A 21758-nucleotide genomic window follows, 5' to 3' on the forward strand; every position below is an offset into this window, starting at 1 on the left:
TTGAAATAAAAGATTTAAAATCTAATGTTTGGATGTATTTTATTATTCATGAATTTGGATTTGAAGTGATTCAAAATCAAAATGTGATCTCTTCAGTAGCAATTATAAATACACATGCAAACATCTTATCTTTCATGAACCAATATAAGAGAATACAAAAATAATAATGATGTCAAAATATTCATTATTATGACATTTTTTCATGGTTTCATCCAAAATATTAGATCGACCTTCGATCTCCAAAGAACAAAAATATTACTCCAATAACTAGTCATGATAAAAAGGCTGAAGACACAAAAGAGTTTTGCAAAAGATCCTCATAAGAAACTCTAGGCTACACAATAAGCCTTCATTTAAAATACAACATGCTATAGATAGCTGATAATCATGATTTGCTACAACAAGTCAAATTACCACAACATAAACTATTAAAAGAAACCATATCTAGAATCCTCTATTTATCCTTCAAGTCTTCTCCTCCTTTCTCTCCAATGTGTCCAACTTCATATCTCGAAGAATTTATTGAGTCCTACATTACACAATTTAGCATCAATTAGTCCATGACACAAAAAATCAAACATTAAAGTTGATCATGAAGACCATCAACCTTTAAAAAAAGAAAAAGAAAACAAGTACAGGATTGCATACTTTCTGTATTCTGATGGAGGCACTAGTTTTCACAACAAGGAGACCATGACAATTGTTGATGTTAGATTATCAAGGACAGAACTTAGGAAGAAGGTGACAAAATCAACCTGAGAAATTAAATATATGCACCTGTTAGAACATCATGTGGCAGAAAGTTGTAAGTCAATTAAATAAAAATGATCTACGCGGTGCATGAATATTATTTATGTTTTCATCTTACTCAAAAGCATAAATTAGTGAAGATTTATTGTGTTTTGTGGAAATGAATGATGTTGTTTACTGCTGGGGGTAAGCCTATATTTTCAATACTATATTCCCAACATATCATTATCACCACCATTGCTTATCAAAGGGGTTTTAGCAACCAGGTTCAAAGGTCTATGGAAGAATTAACAAAGTTGACATCAATCGTCTACATCAACACTGAATTGGTGGCCTAGGATCTTGATTTGGATATTGATTTCTCTGATTAAGAATAAACTGGAAACAGGGATATTTATATTCGCCACTGATCAAGACACAAATATGCTATGACGGTCCATAATAGTAATCTGTTTGCTTGCTAAAATATGATACTGAACTCAAAAAAGGAAATACTAAACAGAAGGATAGCTAATAATCTATCATCATTTCCTTTAAATTGCAAACAGTTTATCTTTCTAATGAGCTATCTGTAATTGTGGTGTTGACAAATGTACACTATAAATTTATGAAATCTTTGACCCAATCATGCAACAAAGCACCTACATTTAATGATTTATACTTTACACAAACATAGATCCCATGTGATGCATGCGGGTGTCTGTTCGTTAACACTAGTTTTGTTGCGTGAACTTAAGGGTTCATATTTTAGGTCCACTGTACCACTCTCTCCCCACTTTGAGAACTAATCCTGGAATGAGAGTAATGAACAGATTGAGCATAGATAATGAATTTCAGAAAACTTGAGCAAGAATGTCAAAAAGGACAGTCACATAAAAAGGTTATCAGTGCTACAAAGATGTCCATATAAATGTTTACATAAAAGCATAACTAATTTGATTTGTGACACCTTGAAATCAGAACATACAGTAAGTTCTTCTAGTACAAGGTGATGTGTCTTGAACTTGTGAACTTCTCTTTAAACGCTTACTAACTATCCTTGTGTTCCTCTTTGTGTTTGTGTAGTGCCATAGCACTAAAGAAAAACAAATAGGGACACAGGAACATGAGGAGAGTTAATAAGCATTTATCAATGTTCCTCATCTTCCTCATTTATACAATAACCTTCTTTAACCGAAATATTGCAAATATCAGTGCTTGTAAAACACTTGGTCGTGGTTGGCATGTCTGGCTGTGGATGAGAAGATTTTTCTTTTATTTTTTCAGGCAGTAAAGTAATTGGTTTTAGTAGTGTGTATTTGTAACCATCAACAAGAAATGCTTCTCCTCCAGCTTTGGTTTTTATCAGAGGAAGAACATTGAATATAAAAACAAGTCATGCTTCCACCTCTACTTAGTCTCGCAGTCATTTGGCATATGTCATAACCTCCCTAGAGCTTCAAATTACAATCAATCCAAAATTCTGTTTCACTAAAAACGAAGAGTGAACAGAAACTAAGAGAAATGAAACAAGAAAAATGTTGGGAAAATGAGAAGATAACCAATAAGCCAAAATCTTATAGAATTATTAAAAACAGACCGCACATATCATTAAATTTTCATACTTTGAATCCAAATATCAATTATTTATTAGCACCTTCGTATCTTAAGTAATAACAAAACATACAAGACCTTCAAATAATTGAACAAACATACTGCACAGAACTTTTTGTTTGACAGTGCTAGATCCAATAGTTCCTAAATCACAGTTTGATAAGGGATTCCAAGAATTATGATCAGCTAGACTGCAACCTAGATTTGGTACACCGTAACAAGTTGCACACAAAAGAAATAGAAGAAAAAGTTTAGAAACCAAAGTAATATCTTTCAAACATTCTATCTTACTTGTGTTCTCAAATTGACCATTCACATCAATTAAACTGATGATTTGGAAGTGGATGAAAAGAAAATGCAAGAATTAAACAAACAATTAATGGTAGTACATAGTGAAATTACTTCTTAAGAAGTATTCACAATTGAAATATAAATTAGGAGGATTCATTTTATATTCTCAAATCATATGAATTTGTTGATTGTCTGTAATGATGGCATCTAGCTCATGTGTCATATCAACCCAAACAAATGGCTGTTCACATTCTTCTGCAATTAGACTAACATATGACTAGAGTCACATTCAAATATTAAGGAGAACCATAAGAAAATGTAAGTTGACAATTCATTCAAAGCAAGAGAACATCATCAGGAAATAGTAAACATGTAATGGAAATTAATATGAGTACCTCAGATAAAGAATAATATATCAGATATATATTCTTCTCCTGTGAGACATTGGAAGTATGTGCAAAAGTATAAATTCAAACCCTAAGTAACATAATCCAGAAAAGTTGACAAAGTAGATCTTTAATTCTTCGCTGATCGTAGTCTCCTCCCACAATGTCTCAAATCCTCTCTTCATGCCACCCACCAAATCAAACTTTAGCCGCGAAGATCATGGACCTAAACCCTAGGTCAGATTTAGGGTTTCGATGGAAGAGACGAGAGCATTTAGTGCTACAACTCTATCAGTCAACTATTGAACTCAAAATTACACAAAAGAGAATACTTTTCGATCAGATCTAGTGTGGTGAAGTGTCACCTGGCCGAAAGCGACGGAGACGACGTCGAAACCCTCGCCGGAGCTGAGATCGACGTCGAGGGGGAGAGCGGGGGCGACGGCGGCGACGAGATCCTGAGGAGGGAACAGACGGTGGTGAGTGAATGCGATGACGAGAGAACTTGAGAGAGGAGAGATAGATGTTAGAGAGAACTTGAGAGTCGGGGATCGGGACTGAGAAATGAGAGAGAGGAGGAGTCTGGTCGGGATTTGGAAAATACCAGGGGCAAGGTGGGATTTGAAATACGCGTATTTGGGCTTCTAAATTCTCCTCTTCAAAATAACTTGATTTCAAATCTCAGCCCAACTTAGAGCCCAAACAAGAAATTTGGATTTGAAATACCCTGGATTTTAAATCCAGGGCCCAAATCCAAGTTCCCAAACGCAGCTATAGTTAATTTCTCTTGATTACAAAACACCCTCCCGTTTAAAACTCTGTTAAAACCAGCACGTGCGAGGCACGTGTTGCAAAACACACTCCCGTTTATTATCTCTTGACAACAGATGATTGATACCCATCTGTTCTCTCTCTCTTTTCTTTCCCAAACTGTTGCAAAACCCACTCTCCTCTCTCTTCAACTCGAACCCTAGCAACATCCATTGTTGAGTATTTCTAAAGAGAAAGCCAATTGAAAATAATATTGGGGATTCGTCCTATCGACAACCTGTCAAATGAACTCTCTCACGGAACGTGCCCTCCGGATCTTGTGTTGAAAGAAGGTAAGAAGAAATCACAGCAAATAAAAGAAAACTTTGAAAGGAAAAAATAGAAGAGAGAACACCAAAATTTTAACGAGGTTCGGCAACTTGCCTACGTCCTCGGGAGTCACACAAAAAATTTCCTTTGAATATTAAAAAAGATTACAAAGCTTGCAAGAGATAATTTCAGACTCCTTGAGAACACTCAAAAAGAAACTCTCTTTTATTTCTCAAGGGCAAGATTTTTCTCTAAAAAATCGCCGCTCAAGGAGCTGCAAAAATCGTCGCCAAAAACACTCTGGAGATCGCTCGGAAAACATGCGTTTAAGCGGCGGTCAGGGTTCCTTATTTATAGGGAAACCCTAGGTCAAAACAGATTAGGAATCTGTTTTCCATGAGTTCGCTTGACTGCGAAACTCGCATGTATGACTTATGTTCGCCTAAACATAGTCAAGCTCGCTTGAACTGCTTCGTCTGCACTTGGAGCTAGTCTGAACCCCCAAAGCTCGCCTGATCTTCCAAGTTCGCCTAAATTTCCAAAGCTCGCCTGATTTGCAGGTTCGCCTGAACTCAGCTTCGAGCTTCGCCTGAACTTCCAAGTTCGTCTGAACTATTAAGTTCGCCTGATTTTTTAACTTAGAGAAATCTTTGCATGCTTATTCTAAGATTTGGGTTTACACCCGAAACCAACAATCTCCCACTTGGAGACCAAACCTCTATCAAAAAACTCTCTTCAACTTAGCAAGCACCTTCTCCTACCGAGAGAATCTCTTTCTTCAATTTAATATCTTTCTCATAGTGTGGCTCCGCCCTCATCTCCTACGCATGAAGGCCAACTGAAGTTGTACACAACTTTAGTTTCTGAATGGTCACTGCTTTTGTCAACATATCTGCAGGATTTTGGCTCCCCAAAATCTTCTCTAATAGTAACTTCTCATCCTCTATCAGCGAGCATATGAAATGATAATGTACGTCGATGTGCTTCTTTCTGGTATGATATACTATGTTCTTGACAAGGTGTATAGCACTCTGGGTATCACAATAAAGAACTCCGTTCCCCCGCTTTAGACCCAACTCTTCCAGACATCCAGTTAACCAAATCATCTTATTGCTAGCTTCAGTTACTATGACATACTTTGTCTCAGACGTGGGTAATGTTACTATCTTCTGCAAATGTGAGACCCAGCTCACTGCTGTCGACCCTAAGGTATAAACATACCCCGTGGTGCTCTGCCTCGTAGATCACTGGCGAAATCTGCATCCACGTATCCTTGTAGTACAAACTTCTTTCTCTCAAAACATCAATGACATATCCGTAGTCCCTCTCAAATAGCGCAATATCCACTTCACGGTCTCCCAATGCTGTTTTCCGGGGTTGCTTGCAAACCTGATTATAACTCCCACTGCATGGGCGATATCCGACCTCGTACAAACCATTGCGTACATTAGACTATTAATGGCTGATGAATATGACACTCTTCTCATGTGCTCCTTCTTTGTGTCTGTCTTGGGCGATTGCTCCTCAGATAACCTGAACTGACTTCCAATGGGCATGCCAACGGGCTTAGCATTCTCCATGTTGAATATCTGAAGTACCTTCTCGATGTATTCAGCCTGACTCAACTATAACGTCCCTTCGATCACATCTTAATTGATTGGCATCCTAAGAATCTGCTTCGCTGCACCCAGATGCTTCATAGCAAACTCCTTTGCCAATTTCTTCTTTAACTTGTTTATCTCCTATAAACATGATCCTTCAACTAACATGTCATCTACATACAGCAATAACACGATCCTTCAACTAACATGTCATCTACATACAGCAATAACACGATCCTTCAACTAACATGTCATCTACATACAGTAATAACACGATATAGCTGGACTCGAAACTCTTGAAGTAGCAGCAATGATCTGAATTACACCTTTCATAACCATTGCTCTGCATGAAGTTATCGAACTTCTTGTACCATTGTCTTGGAGCCTGTTTCAAACCATACAAGCTCTTCTTGAGCCTACACACCATCTCTTCTTTACCTTCCTCAATGAAGCTAACATGTTACTTCATGTAGATTTTTTTATCCAAGTCACTATGAAGAAAGATAGTCTTCACATCTAACTGCTTAAGGTAGAGATTTTCAGCAGCTATTAAGCTTAACACCACTCTGATGATTGTAATCTTTACAACGAGGAAAAATATGTCCGTATTATCCACTCATTCCCGCTGTTGGAATCCTTTCACAACTAATCTGGCCTTGTATCTCTTGCTTCCATCACTCTCCTGCTTGACCTGGTAAACCCACTTGTTATATAAGGCTTTCTTCTGTGTATGTACCTGGGCTAACTCCCATGTCTCATTCGAGTGGAGAGAATCCATCTCTTCTTTCATCGCATGCTCCTATTGCTGAGATTCACTCACTTGCATAGCCTCCTCATAGCACTCCGGTTCTCTGTTATCTGTCAAAAGTAAATAATCTAGTGATTAGAGATATCTGGGATTCAGTTTGGGTACCCTGGATGACCTCCTAAGCTCCACGCACTGGGTGGTAGTCTCTACATTAGGAGTCTCCTCTGCTCTTCGGTCAGAACTGACACCGTCTCCCCCATTTGGAAGTTCCTCCAAATCTATATACTCGGATGCACCTGCATATTTAGTGCTGCTCCTACTGCTTTGGTTATCCTTTGCATTGTCCCTATCCTTGTACATTACATCTTCATTGAATATGACGTCTCGACTCCTGATGATTTTCCTGTTCTTCTCATCACAAAGATGATATCTGAACTCATTAATGCCATATCCAATGAATCTACACTTCTGCGACTTAGCTTCTAGCTTATCTCTGACATGGTCACTGATATGAACATATGCCACGTAACCAAAGACTCTCAAGTTTGAAAGATTATCCTTCTTGCCACTCCAAACCTTCTCTGGAATCCCAAAATCTAATAAAACTGATGGCCTATGATTAATTAAGTAAGTTGATGTATGCACCGCGTCTGTCCAAAATGTTTTTGGCAGACCTACATGTAAGTACATGCTCCTCGTACACTTTGCAACGTTCTCTTCATTCTCTTTGCATCACTATTCTGTTGCGGTGTTCTTGGAGTAGTCCTCTCTAAACAAATCTCATTCAGAGCATAGAACTTCTTGAACTCCTCCAGCTCGTATTCTCCATCATTGTCTGATCTCAAACACTTTACTTTCAGATTTGTCTCGTTCTCCACCATAAATTTCCACTTCTTGAAGATTCTAAACACCTCTGACTTGTGCTTCATGAAGTATACCCATACATTTCTCCAGTGATCGTTGATAAATATGATGTAGTACGTCGAACCGCTAAGAGAAGACACGCTAGTTGGACCTCATACGTCTATATGAACGAGCTCTAGCTTATGAGCTTTAGGTGGTCTTCCACTCTTCTGCAAGCTGACCCTCTTCTGCTTCCCGTAGATGCAGTTTTCACAAACACCAATTTCAACTAAATTGATGCCGGTTAGCTTTCCTTAAGAGCGTAGGATCTTCATACCCTTCTCGCTCATGTGTCCCAACCTATTGTGCCACAGATCTGCACTCTCCTTGCTCGCTGCAATTGCGAGGGTGTCACTCGCATATGAAGTTAGGTAGAATGTTTCGGTCTTGTTGTCACATGCAACCACTATAGTACCATTGGAGATTTTCCACGAATCCCCAGTAAATATCATAACATAGCCTTCTGCTCCAAGCTGGCTAACCGAAACAAGATTCCTCTTCAGTTTCGATACATGTCTGACGTTCTTCAGATTCCAATTGGAGCCCTTCATCTGTATCTGCACGTCACATTTTCCAACAATACAACAGAGCTCGTTGTCCCTCAAGTACACTTTTCCATAGTCCCCTGCTACATAGTTATGAAGAAGCTTATTATTAGCAATGGTGTGGAATGAGGTTCCCGAATCAATAACCCATGAATCGGAATCACTGTCCATAGTAAGGAACAAGGCATCTTGCACAAGATGAGCTTCCTACTCACTTGCATCATTCTTTGGTGCTTTACAGACTGCAGACATATGATCCTCCTGGCCGCAGTTCCAATATTTCCTTTTAATAGGCCTCACCTTCGAGTTCGACCTCTTCTTCTTTGACTTTAATCGATTCCTATTCTAGTTACCCTTATTTCGGCTTCGGCCTCTCTGCTCGAGATTTAGGGCTGAACCTGAACCCTCTGATTCGTGTGATTTTCTTCTAACCTTCTCGGATAGAATCATACTAACAACCTCATTCAGCTTTAACTTCTCCTTCCCTGCTGAGTTGCTGATTGCGGTCACGCAACATGCCCAACTATCTGGCGACTGCGATAGTATCAAAAGGGCTTGCATTTCGTCATCAAACGTGATGTCAACTGAGATGAGTTGATCAACAATCATGTTGAACTCGCTGATATGCATCGTGAAGGAACATCATTCTGCTATCTTGAGGTTGAAGAGCGTTTTGACGAGATACATCTTGTTTGCAGCTAACGGTTGCTTGTATATCTTTGCTAGCGCTTCCATAAGCCCTAACATTGTCTTCTCCTTTAATATATTATGTGTGATTGATTTTGTGATCGACAATCAGATCTGTCCTAGAGCCTTTCGATTTAATATTTCCCAGTCCTCATCGATCTTATCCTTCTTCTTTCCCTTGGCTTTACCCATTAACGGATGGTAAAGATCCTTCTGGTACAGATAGTCCTCCATCTGCGACTTCCAGTAGGTGAAGTCTGATCCGTCAAACTTCTTAATCTTTGATTTGCTTTCTTCTGCCATTGCTTACACAGATCTGAACAAGGCTCTGATACCAGTTGTTGGGGATTCGTCCTATCGACAACCTGTCAAATTAACCCTCTCGCGGAACGTGCCCTCCGGATCTTGTGTTGAAAGAAGGCAAAAAGAAATCACAGCAAATAAAAAGAAAACTGTGCAAGGAAAAAATAGAAGAGAGAACATCAAAATTTTAACGAGGTTCGACAACTTGCATACGTCCTCGGGAGCCACCCAAAAAATTTTCTTTGAATATTAATAAAGATTACAAAGCTTGCAAGAGATGATCTCAAACTCCTTAAGATCACTCAAAAAGGAACTCTCTTTTATTTCTCAAGGCGTGAGATTTTTCTCTGAAAAATCGCCGCTCAAGGTGCTGCAAAAATCACCGCTAAAAACGCTCTGGAGATTGCTCTGAAAACTCGCATTTAAGTGGCGGCCAGGGTTCCCTATTTATAGGGAAACCCTAGGTCAAAATAGATTAGGAATCTATTTTCTGCGAGTTCGCCTGACTGTGAAGCTCGCCGGTATGACTTATGTTCGTCTGAAGATAGTCAAGCTCGCCTGAACTGCTTCGCCTGCACTTGGAGCTCGCCTGTACTTGGAGCTCGCTTGAACCTCCAAAGCTCGCCTGATCTTCCAAGTTTGCCTGAACTTCCAAAGCTCACCTGAACTGCATGTTCGCCAGAACTCAGCTATGAGCTTTGCTTGAACTTCCAAGTTCGCCTGAACTTCCAAGTTCGCCTGAACTATCAAGTTCGTCTGAACTTCCAAGTTCGCCTGATTTCTTAACTTAAAGAATTTTTTGCTTTGCATGTTTGTTCTAAGGTTTGGGCCTACACCCTAAACCAACAAATAAATGCACTCTTAAAACTGTAAATTAGTCTCGAATTTGTTATAATTTCAAATTTTCTCCATGTTTTTTCTCGCATGGAAATGGGTGTCGTTGTTTAGGGGTTTTTTTTAAAGTTTGTTCATTATTTAATGCCCGGATGAAATGTTATTTGTGGATGTAGTTCTTTTAACCTCAGCTCTTGAGAAGGAGAGTTCAATAACGGAACAAGCAACCTTTGTTAAGCATGCACTATAGTGCTATCAACGGTCATGTCTTGTACGTCCAATTTAGTTTTCGATGAGCATTGTGTTATCTATCATGTTCTTTTTTTTTATTTTTATTAAAGGCTGTTTCTATTATAAGGAGAGGTATTACTGGTTCTTGATCTCAAAAGTAAAAGAACTTAGATTAGTCATGCACATCACATGCTTGATGAAACAATTCAATGAACCTAAGCATCATAATTTTGCATTCTCTTTACATTGTCTAATAAGAACACATCATAACTATTTTGGTCACTATTGTAGGATGATACAAACATTTGAGTTGCAACACGGAGGAAAAATTACAACGGTCAATGGGAGAAAAGCCTATGTCGGTGGAGATGTCCATTACTTTGATGTAGGCAAAAATGGAATGTCAATATTGCTTGAGATCAAATATATAATGAGGAATGACTTGCATTGTCAAGATGGGAACTAGCTACTCCAAGCTTCCAAGGAAGAATATGGACATTGGACTTGTGCATGTCTATAATGATTCAACTACATCGGATGTGGTGAATGCACATGATGTTAATGATAAATTTATAGTATATGCTTATCGTGGTGCTAAAGATTCAAATGAAGGTGTACTGCTTCCTCCATCAACTCAATCTATAAGACATAAACGAAAGGAAACTATTATTGAGTTAACACATTCAAATCTGATTGCAATATCTCCATCAAAATAGCAAACAATGATAAGAATAAGAAGAAAGAAATGTGTCGTGGGAAGAAGAAAAAAAAACTCTCGACGATAATGAATGGGATACAAACAATGATAAGAATAAGAAGAAAGAAATGTGTTATGGGAAGAAGAAAAAAAAACTCTCGACGATAATGAATGGGATATTGAAGAAGTTATTAGAGTTGCAAAAGATAGAGAGAGGAAAGTCAATTTGGAGACTTCAATCAAAGAGAGATTAGATTTTTCTGCTACATAAGAGAATGCTGTTGACAATGAGTAATCTAAGGATTATATTGGTGATGAGGATGCACCAGCATGGCTTCATGCGCATATTGAAGATGCTCATGGATCTCTAAATTAGTCACAAGTCCAACAAGAAGAGCAACCCCAAAATTAATCAAAAGTCAAACATGAATAGTTTGTGGACTCAGATGTGGATACTATTGATTCAGAATACTCTCCAAGCTATGAGGTGAGAAGTTCGAGCAGTTCAGATGATGAAATGTCCGATGAAAAAGAGAAGAGGCCAGCTGAACTATATAAAAGAGATATATTGGATTGCCCGAACTTGAGTGTAGGCATGAGATTTGCATATGCCAGTGACTTTAGATGGGCCTAATTAGATTAAAATGCAATCTATAAACAGTTTGATTATAAGGCTGAAATGTGAAAAAGAGAGAGTGACTACATATTGTAAGAATTGTTCTTGGAGAACACATACTTCCTGGGATTAGTCTAAATAATACTTTTTATCATTAAGTTTCTTTCAGAGGAACATTCATGCAGTCATGTTGACATGAATAGTAGAGTGAATGCAGAGTGGCTCGGAGAAAGGTATGCTTATTTAGTAAAGGAGAATGAAAAAATTTATATTGATAGTCTAAAAGCTTTTATGGAGAAAGATCATGGTCTTGAACTTAGTAAACAAGTTGTGTATAGAGCCAAAAGACATGCTCTTAATTTAATAGAAGGAAATGTGAGAGATCAATATCATAGGCTCAGTGATTATATAAGTTGTATAGAGCAAAGAAATCCTAGGAGTCTAATTATATTGAAAGTGAACCGCATTGTTCATGATGGTCCAGCATACTTCCAGAGGCTCTTCTTTGGTTTTGGAGATAGTACTAAATGATTTTGGAGAGGTTGCAAGCCATTTATTGGAGTTGATGCCACTTGAAGAATGGATCAAGTTTCCAGCTTTTGACTATAGTTTCTAGAGATGCAAATAATCAAATGTATCCTCTTGCTTATGCCATTGTCGAAGGAGAGAACATTAATAGCTAGAAATGGTTCCTACAATTGATGAAGCAATATATTGTAGAAGATAGAATGCATTAAATCACCTTCATGTCAGATAGACAAAAGTAAGTACATTTAAATAGTTCATTACATTGTGCTAATCATTTAAGAAACTATCATCAACTTAGCATAGTTATAATGCTTGTAAATTCGAAGTAACGTTAGCAAAATCTAGAAGTAATGTATTGTAAAATGTATATTTTAAACATATATTAAAGTCTTGTAGCAAACTTCACTTTCATAACCATTGATCAAATCTTAAATGCATAGTATATTTCTCATTTTTCAACCTGTCATGCTTTTAGTTTTCAATGTTGGGTTTGGTAGAGACATTCCAATTAGTGCTTCCAACTGTAGAGCGCAGATGGTGTATAATTCATCTTCACAAAAAATTGCGTCGACAAGGGATGGAAAGGAAAAGTGTTCAAAGATCTATTATGGATAGCAGCTTCAGCTTCAACCACCCCAGAATTTGACATTGCAATGGAGAACATCAAGAAGAAGAACTTAGCAGCTTGGGAATATCTTCATCCTATTGGTTAGAAGCTGTGGCCGAGGAGTGCTTTCACCTTGACAATAAAGTGCGATCTTTGAACCAACTCTTGTTGTGAGTCATTCATTAATTGTTGGATCTTGAAAGCAAGATAAAAACCAATTTGCAAGGAGAGAATGCCAACAAACAACAAGTGAGGAAGACCAGCGATTCGTGAAAGATATATTCAAACATCATCAGAAAGAGGCATTTCAAGAGAAGACACTAATGAAGTTAAAGATGGAAGGAAAAGAGGAAGACCACCATTTGCAAGGAGCGGAGGGAGAGTTGATTCTGCTGTCAGCAGACAAGAACCCTTCACAAATGTAGTGCCCGGAGATATTCAACATAACATTGCATAAGTCATGCTTTCTGGATCGTATTGCTAACCCAGTTATGTGTTTTGGGGTGGAATGCTTATTGTGAGTCTTTTGGGATGTAGTGCTTAGTGTTAGCTTTGCTTTGATTCATGTTGGGATTTAATGCTCCATGTGAGCTTTATTTTGGGATGTAATGCTCAATGTGAGGCTTATTCTATTTCATTTTGATATGTAACGCTTAACGTGAGCCTTGCTTTAAATTATTCGGGACATAATGCTTGATACGAGCTTTTGTTATGAATATTATGCTCAATATCAATCTCATGAATTCTCTGAATAACGTTCTAATTTTGTGAATCACTATCAATATGAATATCAGTCTAGTGGGTTGTCGAATCTCTTGAATCTTATTATGGATTTCACTATGAGTCTTGTCAGGTTGTTGAATTTGTTACTAATTGATATTGGGTATTATATGTACGTGTGTATTCATTACAGATAAATTCATATCATACATAGGAAAAAGAAATTAAAAAGAAAAAACTTCATTGATAAAAAACTTTATGCATACATCATCCACTACATTACATGACTTTAAATATGTCAAATAAAAGAACAACAAAGCATTGCCAATTTAAACCAATAATTATAATTTTTCTACTCCAATTTCGTTAGTTCACACCTAAGTCGAGCAAATTCGTTAGTTCACACCTAAGTCGAGCAAATTCATCTTTAGTTCACTATTTCTAAGCCTCTCATTCTCATCTTCAATGCTAGTAACCTTTTGATGAAGCAATTACTCAATTCCCTCCAATTCCTTTTTTTTTTTGTCCAATAACAAGTTTAATAGAAACTTCATCCAGTTTGAATAATCCTTGTCACACCAACTCTAGAAATTGCAACGCTGATTTTTTACAGTTGTAAACTCTTCTTCGAGGATTTGTGCTTGCATATGAAACAAAATAACAACTCTCAAATTATAAGAACATATGGGAATATTAACATTTGCATCTTTGACAGCTTGTGGGTTGAGAAAAAGCGATCTAGATAATGACAACGCCGAAACTTTACAAATATAGAAGAGGACACATTAGTTTGAAACCTCAAAGAAAGAAGTGGTCTCGAGGCGAGGCGAGGCGGGGCGGGGCTCCGTATAACCTGTACTCATCTCTGACATTGAAACCTTGTTGAAGATCCAAACAAACAGTGGACAAGAGTAAAAGAGAATCTAGGTTAAGAAGTAGAAGAAGAGAGCATTTGTGGAATATTAAAAGTATATGAGAGTCACATGAAGTTTAAAGTGGGTTTTAACGGACTTTTAAACGGTAGGGTGTTTTGTAATCAAAAGATAACGTTAGGTAGTTTCATAATAAATGAACAAATTTGAAGGGGTTCCATAATAATTACCCAATATAAAAAGTTAACAAATTTGAAAGATCACTACTCACTAGAAAGAGAAAGCTATAAATCCACTAAAAGTAACAGTGGTGGTGTGTACCGAGAAATGGGGAGGATAGCGATGGTGTATTCAAATCTACTAGTCAGCCACAGCCTCAAAGCTAGCAGCATTTGTTGGGTTATAAAAGCTCTTGAGACAAAGATCGACAAGGCACATGATGATTTGCTTCGACAAAAATAAGGTATACTAGATGGAAAATTCCGTCTAGGATACTCAGAATTCCGTCTAGGATATGTATTCTAGACGGAATTCCGTTTAGAATACGCGTCTAGAATGTTTCCGTCTAGGATGTAGTATTCTAGACGGAATTTCCGTCTAGAATACATCCTAGACGGAATATTCCATCCTAGACGGAATATTCTAGACGGAAATTCCGTCTAGAATACTTCATCCTAGCCGGAAAAAATTTCCGTCTAGGATGAGTATTCTGTAAAAATTGTTGTATGAGTAAAGACACAGGATTTAACGAGGTTCAGTACCAACTTGGTACCTACGTCCTCCACACCCACACACAATCTTTTTATTTCTTTTCTTTTTTTCCAATGATACATGTACAGGAGAGGGAGAGGAGAATATATAGAGAAAGGAAAAACAATCTTCTAAAACAAGGAAACAATCTTCTAAAATAAGGAAACAGAATAACTGGTGAATAAAGGAAATTAATTATGAGAGCCAGCTATCGCCTTCCTTCTTTAGTCTGGTGGTGCAGGTACAGGGTCTATTTCAACATCCTCCCTCAAGTTGGTAGGTAGATATCTACCATACCTAACTTGCCAATCGATTCTTCAAAGCATTTTGTCGACACTCCCTTCGTCAACATATCTGCAAGTTGTTCCTCAGATCTCACGAATGGAAACGAGATGATCCTTTCTTCCAAATTCTGTTTGATGAAATGTCTATCGATTTCTATGTGCTTTGTTCTGTCATGCTGTACCGGGTTGTGTGCTATCTCAATTGCTGATTTATTATCACAATAAAGTTGCATTCCTTCTTTCGACTTAAAACCCAGCTCAATCATGAGTTTCCTTAGCCATAGGAGTTCACATAAACCTTTGGACATTCCTCTAAACTCAGCTTCTGCGCTTGATAAGGCAACTACGTTCTGCTTCTTACTTCTCCAAGTAACGAGGTTTCCTCCCACAAAGGTGAAGTATCCAGATGTAGATTTCCGGTCAGTTCTATCTCCAGCCCAATCAGCATCTGTGTAACCCCAAATATCCAAATGTCCATTTTTCCTAAATTGGATACCTTTCCCTGGAGTCTTTTTGAGATATTTCAGAACTCTTGTCACAGCGTCCATATGTTGCTCCTTTGGGTCATGCATGAATTGACTTACCATACTTACAGCATACGCAATGTCGGGTCTGGTATGTGATAAGTAGATAAGTTTTCCTACCAGTTTCTGGTAAGTTTCCCGATCAACAGCCGGGTCGTCTGAACGATCTTCAAACCTCAGGTTTTGGGTAATGGGTGTATCGGCTGGCTTACAGTCTAGCATCCCCACCTCTACAAGCAAGTCAAGTGTATACTTTCGTTGTGATAAAGAGATACCTTCTTTTGAGCGTAGCACCTCTATTCCCAGGAAGTATTTTAGACCACCCAAATTTTTCATCTCAAACTCCTGTGATAGTCTCTGCTCTAGCCACCCTATCTCCTCACTATCGTCTCCTGTAATTATCATGTCATCAACATAGATAATTAGGATAGTTACCTTGTCTTGACGATGCTTGTAGAACAGAGTATGGTCAGAATCACTTTGAGTGTAGTTGTAATTCTTCATGGCTTTGCAAAAACGCCCAAACCATGCTCTTGGTGACTGTTTTAATCCATACAGACTTCTTTCCAGCTTACATACCACCTTCTCTTGTTCTTGGTGTGTGTATCCTGGCGGAATGTCCATATAGATCTCTTCCTCCAGATCTCCATGCAAAAATGCATTCTTCACATCAAATTGATGTAGCGGCCAGTCCTGATTTGCTGCAAGAGACAATAAGACTCGAATTGTGTTAAGTTTTGCAACTGGAGAAAAAGTTTCCTGGAAATCTATTCCATATGTTTGGGTGTACCCCTTTGCAACCAACCTTGCCTTATACCTTTCAACTTTACCTGTAGCATCATATTTTACCGAGAACACCCACTTGCACCCAACAGTTTTCTTTCCACTTGGCAGTTTTACTAACTTCCATGTCTTTGTGGTTTTCAGGGCTTCCATTTCTATTTCCATCGCTTTAACCCATTTGGGATCTCGCAAGGCTTCGTCTACACTGTTTGGTACCTGAATCTTTGACAGTTCTTCAGTGAAATTTCTCACCATATTGGACAACCCAATAGTACTGGTATAATTTGATATTGCATATCCTCCTTGTCTATTACCTTCTTCTCTATACCGTTTTGGTGGTATATTCCGGGTGGTTCTCACAGGGTACCGTCTTTCAGGTTCAGTTTGAAGAGAACGTACCTCAGGGACATCCTTTGGAGAGCTCGAGTGTGGCATTTCATGCTCCTCGTCCGACTGTATCACTTCTTCTTCCAATCTGATTTCCTCAGGTTCGGGTGCATGCTCTATGTCCTCTCCCATCCGTTCAGGTGCACGGTTCGTGTCCTCTCCCATCCGGTCTGTGTCCCCTGGGGTAGAGTCTGCACGGTCCATGTCTTCATCTACACGGTCTGTATGCGTGTTTCTCGTGTTTCTCTCTTCATCCTCCCACCAGATTGTTTGGTTTGTTTCCTCCTCTCTTGGAGGGGGCAATGATTGGTTCCGAAAAAAAGGTTCACTTTCCAAAAATGACACATCCATTGTCACATAGGTTTTTCCAGTTTCTAAGTCAAAGCATTTATATCCTTTTTGATTATTACCATACCCGACAAACATGCACCTAATTGCGCAAGGTTCGAGCTTGGTTCTTTTCTCTCTTGGAACATGTACATATGCTGTACATCCAAACACTTTTGGTGCCAGATTTAGAGCTGATGGAATTCTCACAAATGAGGAAAGTTTCTGTAAAGGGGTAAGGAATTTTAGGGTACTGGATGGCATTCGGTTCATAAGGTACACGGCAGTAGATATGGCATGATTCCAAAAATTCCGTGGCACATTATTTTCAAATAACAAAGATCTAGCAATCTCCAAAATATGCCGATTTTTCCTTTCTGCCACACCATTTTGTTGAGGGGTACCGGCACAAGATGTTTCATGTATAATGCCATTACTTTTGAAAAAACTTCCCAAGAAATTATTCACATATTCCCCCCCATTGTCACTTCTAAGAATTTTAATCTTCTTTCCAAATTGTCTTTGAATCAGGTTTGAGAAATCTAGAAAACAGTTTGCGACTTCATTTTTATGTTTCAAGAGATATAACCATGTCATTCTAGTACTATCATCGGTGAAAAGAACAAACCACCTTTCCCCGTTTATTGAATTAACCGGGGCTGGACCCCACACATCAGAATGTACTAAATCAACAAACTCCAAATCTTTATAACGAACACTAGGATAAGAGTTTCTATGACTTTTACTTCGAATACAAGTTTCACACTGAATTTCAAAATTTGACATACCAGCCCATAAGAAAGGAAAATTTTTCCGCATATATCCCACAGAAGGGTGTCCCAACCTCTTATGCCACAACAAAATATTATCTCTCTGAGTGCTTCTCCCAGCTAGACATGTAGAACCAGTACTCAAGTCTTCAAGGTGATACAGTCCATTTCGCTTAATACCACGCCCAAGTATCTCCTTCGTTATGATGTCCTGAAAAATGCAGAAATTGGGATACATTAAGACCACACAATTTAAATCTTCAGCTAATCGACCCACTGATATAAGCTTTGTGGTCAGTGAAGGAACAAGTAGAGTGTCTTTTAAACACAAAGATTCAGTCACATTAACAACTCCTGATCCTATAACCTGTGAGGGGACTCCATTTGCATTCACAATCTCTTTTCGGTTAGATTCCCCAATTCTATCAATATCTGAATCTAAATAAGTCATGTGATCGGTTGCTCCGGAATCTATCACCCATTTTTCTAAATTCTGTGTGATAAGAGCATTACCTTTTCCAGCAGACCTGTCTGTACCTTTGACATGAGTCGCAAGTGTTAGTGATGCTCGGCCTACGTTGTCTTCTGCGCGGTCTGTATACCCGAGTGCACGGTCCGGGCATCCTGCTATGTGCACCTGTCCACCTTGTCCCTTCTTGTTCCCTGCGGCCTTTTTCTCCTTCAATTCATGCCACCAGTCTGGATATCCATGCAACTTAAAGCATGTTTCCTTGGTGTGCCTTGGATTGCGGCAATGACTGCATCCTCCTTCAACTTTCTTTCCCTGTTTTGTTTCAGACTTAAGAGAAAGGGATACCTCTGATGCACGGTCCGTGTGCTGACCTGTACCCTTCATTGTCATGACTGCGGGATGAGAGATACTGTCATTGCTACACATCACCTTCTGCCTCATCTCCTCCCGTCTAACCCGGGCATACGCCTGCTCAACAGTTAGTAAGGGCACAGTCTGGATAATATCCGCTCGAGTGCTATCTAGACGGTCGTCTAATCCGGCTAGAAATTTGTACACCCGATCCTGTTGAACCCAAGAGTTGTGCTTCTCAATGTCCATAATGCACACCATAGGGTTTGGTCTTCGGAAATCAATCTCCTTCCACAATCCCTGCAACTCATTGTAATACTTTTCCAAAGATCCACCTGATTGTTTTAACTGGTGGACCCTTTGTTGAAGGTCATAGATCTGAGAAGAATCACAACCGTCAAAGAAGGTGGTAGCCAAGGCATCCCAAACCTCCTTTGCGGTAGAATATCGGTGGAAATTTCCAATAAGGCTTGAGTCGAGGGAGTTGAGAATCAAACCTTTTACCATTGAGTCATTCATCTTCCATTGCTCATATCCAGCATCACCTACCAAAGGTGTCGGTTTCTCTTCACGTACATAGCCTAGCTTGCCCTTGCCGGCCAGGTGAGTCTCCATCATGGACAACCACAGCCCGTAGTTAGTTCCATCGAATTTGACTGTGATTGAGTTAACCGGTACTTCAACCGGCATAGTCATCACCTTCTGGGTGGTTAGAAGTTCCTTCAGCGCTTGAAGAAGTGTCATGTCAACGCTGTGGTCCTGGTCCTTCCCACCTCCCGTCTTCTGATTGTCGGTCTCCATTATAGGTTCCTAGATCTGGACCGCTCTGATACCATGTAAAAATTGTTGTATGAGTAAAGACACAGGATTTAACGAGGTTCAGTACCAACTTGGTACCTACGTCCTCCACACCCACACACAATCTTTTTATTTCTTTTCTTTTTTTCCAATGATACATGTACAGGAGAGGGAGAGGAGAATATATAGAGAAAGGAAAAACAATCTTCTAAAACAAGGAAACAATCTTCTAAAATAAGGAAACAGAATAACTGGTGAATAAAGGAAATTAATTATGAGAGCCAGCTATCGCCTTCCTTCTTTAGTCTGGTGGTGCAGGTACAGGGTCTATTTCAACATATTCTACACGGGAATTTCCGTCTAGGATACTCATCCTAGACGGAAGGATGTTATTTATTTTTTTAAATTTTTAAAAAAAAAATAAGCTATCCTAGACGGAATTTGAGCATCCTAGATGGAATTTCCGTCTAGGATACTATGCTACAGTATTTTTTTTTTTTTTGCAGAATCTACTTTGAGTGCATATACACAATATTAAACAATAAATTATATTCATATCCAACACAATCTAATTATATTCCAATATTAAATTTTATTATATTCAAATAATACATTCATCAAAATAATAGAGAGATACATAAATTGTTTACAAACGTTTACATAAATTTTTTACAATGGCTATGACACTGCAGAAGCTTCTTTAACTCCTTCCCTATACATTTACTCAGGCCCTCTTCTTCTCATTCTTCACCTTCTTCCTCATCATTCTGAGCGTAAGCAGGAACTGAAATTTAAGCTAGAAGCTTGAACCTGCAAGATAACATGCAAGATGGCATTACGTGCGAGAATATACAACTTTAGTTGTACAAAGGGGATTATACACTTCACTATAACTTGCACTTACCGACTTATAGAATTCATCTGAGAAGCCAGACATGACTCTACACACACTTTGAAACTCTTTAGCATCAGGGTTGTAGCACGCCATAAGGAAAGGGCTGTACCTGTACCGTGGCAGTCAGAGAAACAAAATCATTTTGATGGGAGAAACCATTAGATCAAAGGAAAACATTAAGAAGGAAAGGAAGCCTATTATCTGTACCATCCCGCTTTTCTTCCATTCCCATACCAAGCGCCAATGGGTACCAAATCAAGACTGTCACCCAATTCTTCAATATAGTCACGTTTGACCTGATGAGAAATTATGGAACATCAGACTACAAGAAGTTTGATCAAGCGGGATGTTCGTCTTATCTCAAATTAGATGTACCTTTAACCAGGCATCAGTGCGCTTTGATGCACAATATCCAGCATCAATATCTAGAGTTTTTGCCATTATTCCTTCACATGACGATTTACAGCCATCTTCAAAAAAGGTGTTTATATTGGTTACCGTAATACCCCAACCCTTGAGAGGGTGATGTGATTAGTATTGATAGATTTGATTGGAATACTCATACCACCAAGATGCATCTTCTTTTCGGGAACCTAACTCTTAGAAACTTTTGATGGGAGAAACCATTAGATCAAAGGAAAACATTAAGAAGGAAGGGAAGCCTATTATCTGTACCATCCCGCTTTTCTTCCATTCCCATACCAAGCGCCAATGGGTACCAAATCAAGACTGTCACCCAATTCTTCAATATAGTCACGTTTGACCTGATGAGAAATTATGGAACATCAGACTACAAGAAGTTTGATCAAGCGGGATGTTCGTCTTATCTCAAATTAGATGTACCTTTAACCAGGCATCAGTGCGCTTTGATGCACAATATCCAGCATCAATATCTAGAGTTTTTGCCATTATTCCTTCACATGACGATTTACAGGCATCTTCAAAAAAGGTGGGCGTTACAGTTACTGTGCTTTCATTACTCAAATATGCTTCATCTGCTTCCACCTATACAACAGCAGAGGGAGAGAAATACAATAAAGATTTTATGTTAGCATCATCAATGTGAAAGTAATCGTAAAGACGAAGAAAAAATTATTGTGCATTGATGTTCATTCAGTTTTTGGGCAGTAATTAGTACTGTAATTGCAGAAACAAAAAGGGACAAGTGAAGCAGTATTATAGACTTAGACTTAATTAACAGGTGATATCAAGAAGTAGGAGAGATGCAATAGATTAAGAAATATGTCATCTGCGCACAAGCAAAATGACAAACATGCGGGAATTCTTGCATCTGAATTGTGAAATGAAATTCACACGTTGTATATGAAGTATAACAAAGGGTGGATGGAGAAGTAGGAATTCTGCATCAGAGAATTATATTTCTTTTCTCAGCATATACAACTAATAATTTTGAGTATTTCTCTG

At 38.6% G+C, this 21758-nt stretch overlaps 1 protein-coding gene and 1 long non-coding RNA gene across 3 annotated transcripts; both read right to left on the reverse strand.

Moving 5' to 3' along the window:
• Positions 349-3595, reverse strand: LOC109823020. Of its 2 annotated transcripts, XR_002242379.1 has the most exons (4): positions 3386-3595; positions 3030-3253; positions 649-755; positions 349-529 (listed from the first exon to the last, which is right to left on the reverse strand). It is a non-coding gene; the product is annotated as an uncharacterized LOC109823020 (long non-coding RNA). The 2 variants fall into 2 exon arrangements; XR_002242378.1 differs by having other exon boundaries at positions 3030-3595.
• Positions 20043-20818, reverse strand: LOC109851230 (DNA ligase 6-like). Its single transcript, XM_020421265.1, has 4 exons — positions 20709-20818; positions 20541-20629; positions 20343-20442; positions 20043-20248 (listed from the first exon to the last, which is right to left on the reverse strand). Exons 1-4 carry the CDS (start codon positions 20772-20774, stop codon positions 20201-20203), a joined length of 303 nt encoding a protein of 100 aa, XP_020276854.1. The 5' UTR covers positions 20775-20818; the 3' UTR covers positions 20043-20200.

The sequence above is a fragment of the Asparagus officinalis genome, chromosome 8, assembly GCF_001876935.1.
Source record: "Asparagus officinalis chromosome 8, Aspof.V1, whole genome shotgun sequence".
Classification (NCBI taxonomy): domain Eukaryota; kingdom Viridiplantae; phylum Streptophyta; class Magnoliopsida; order Asparagales; family Asparagaceae; genus Asparagus; species Asparagus officinalis.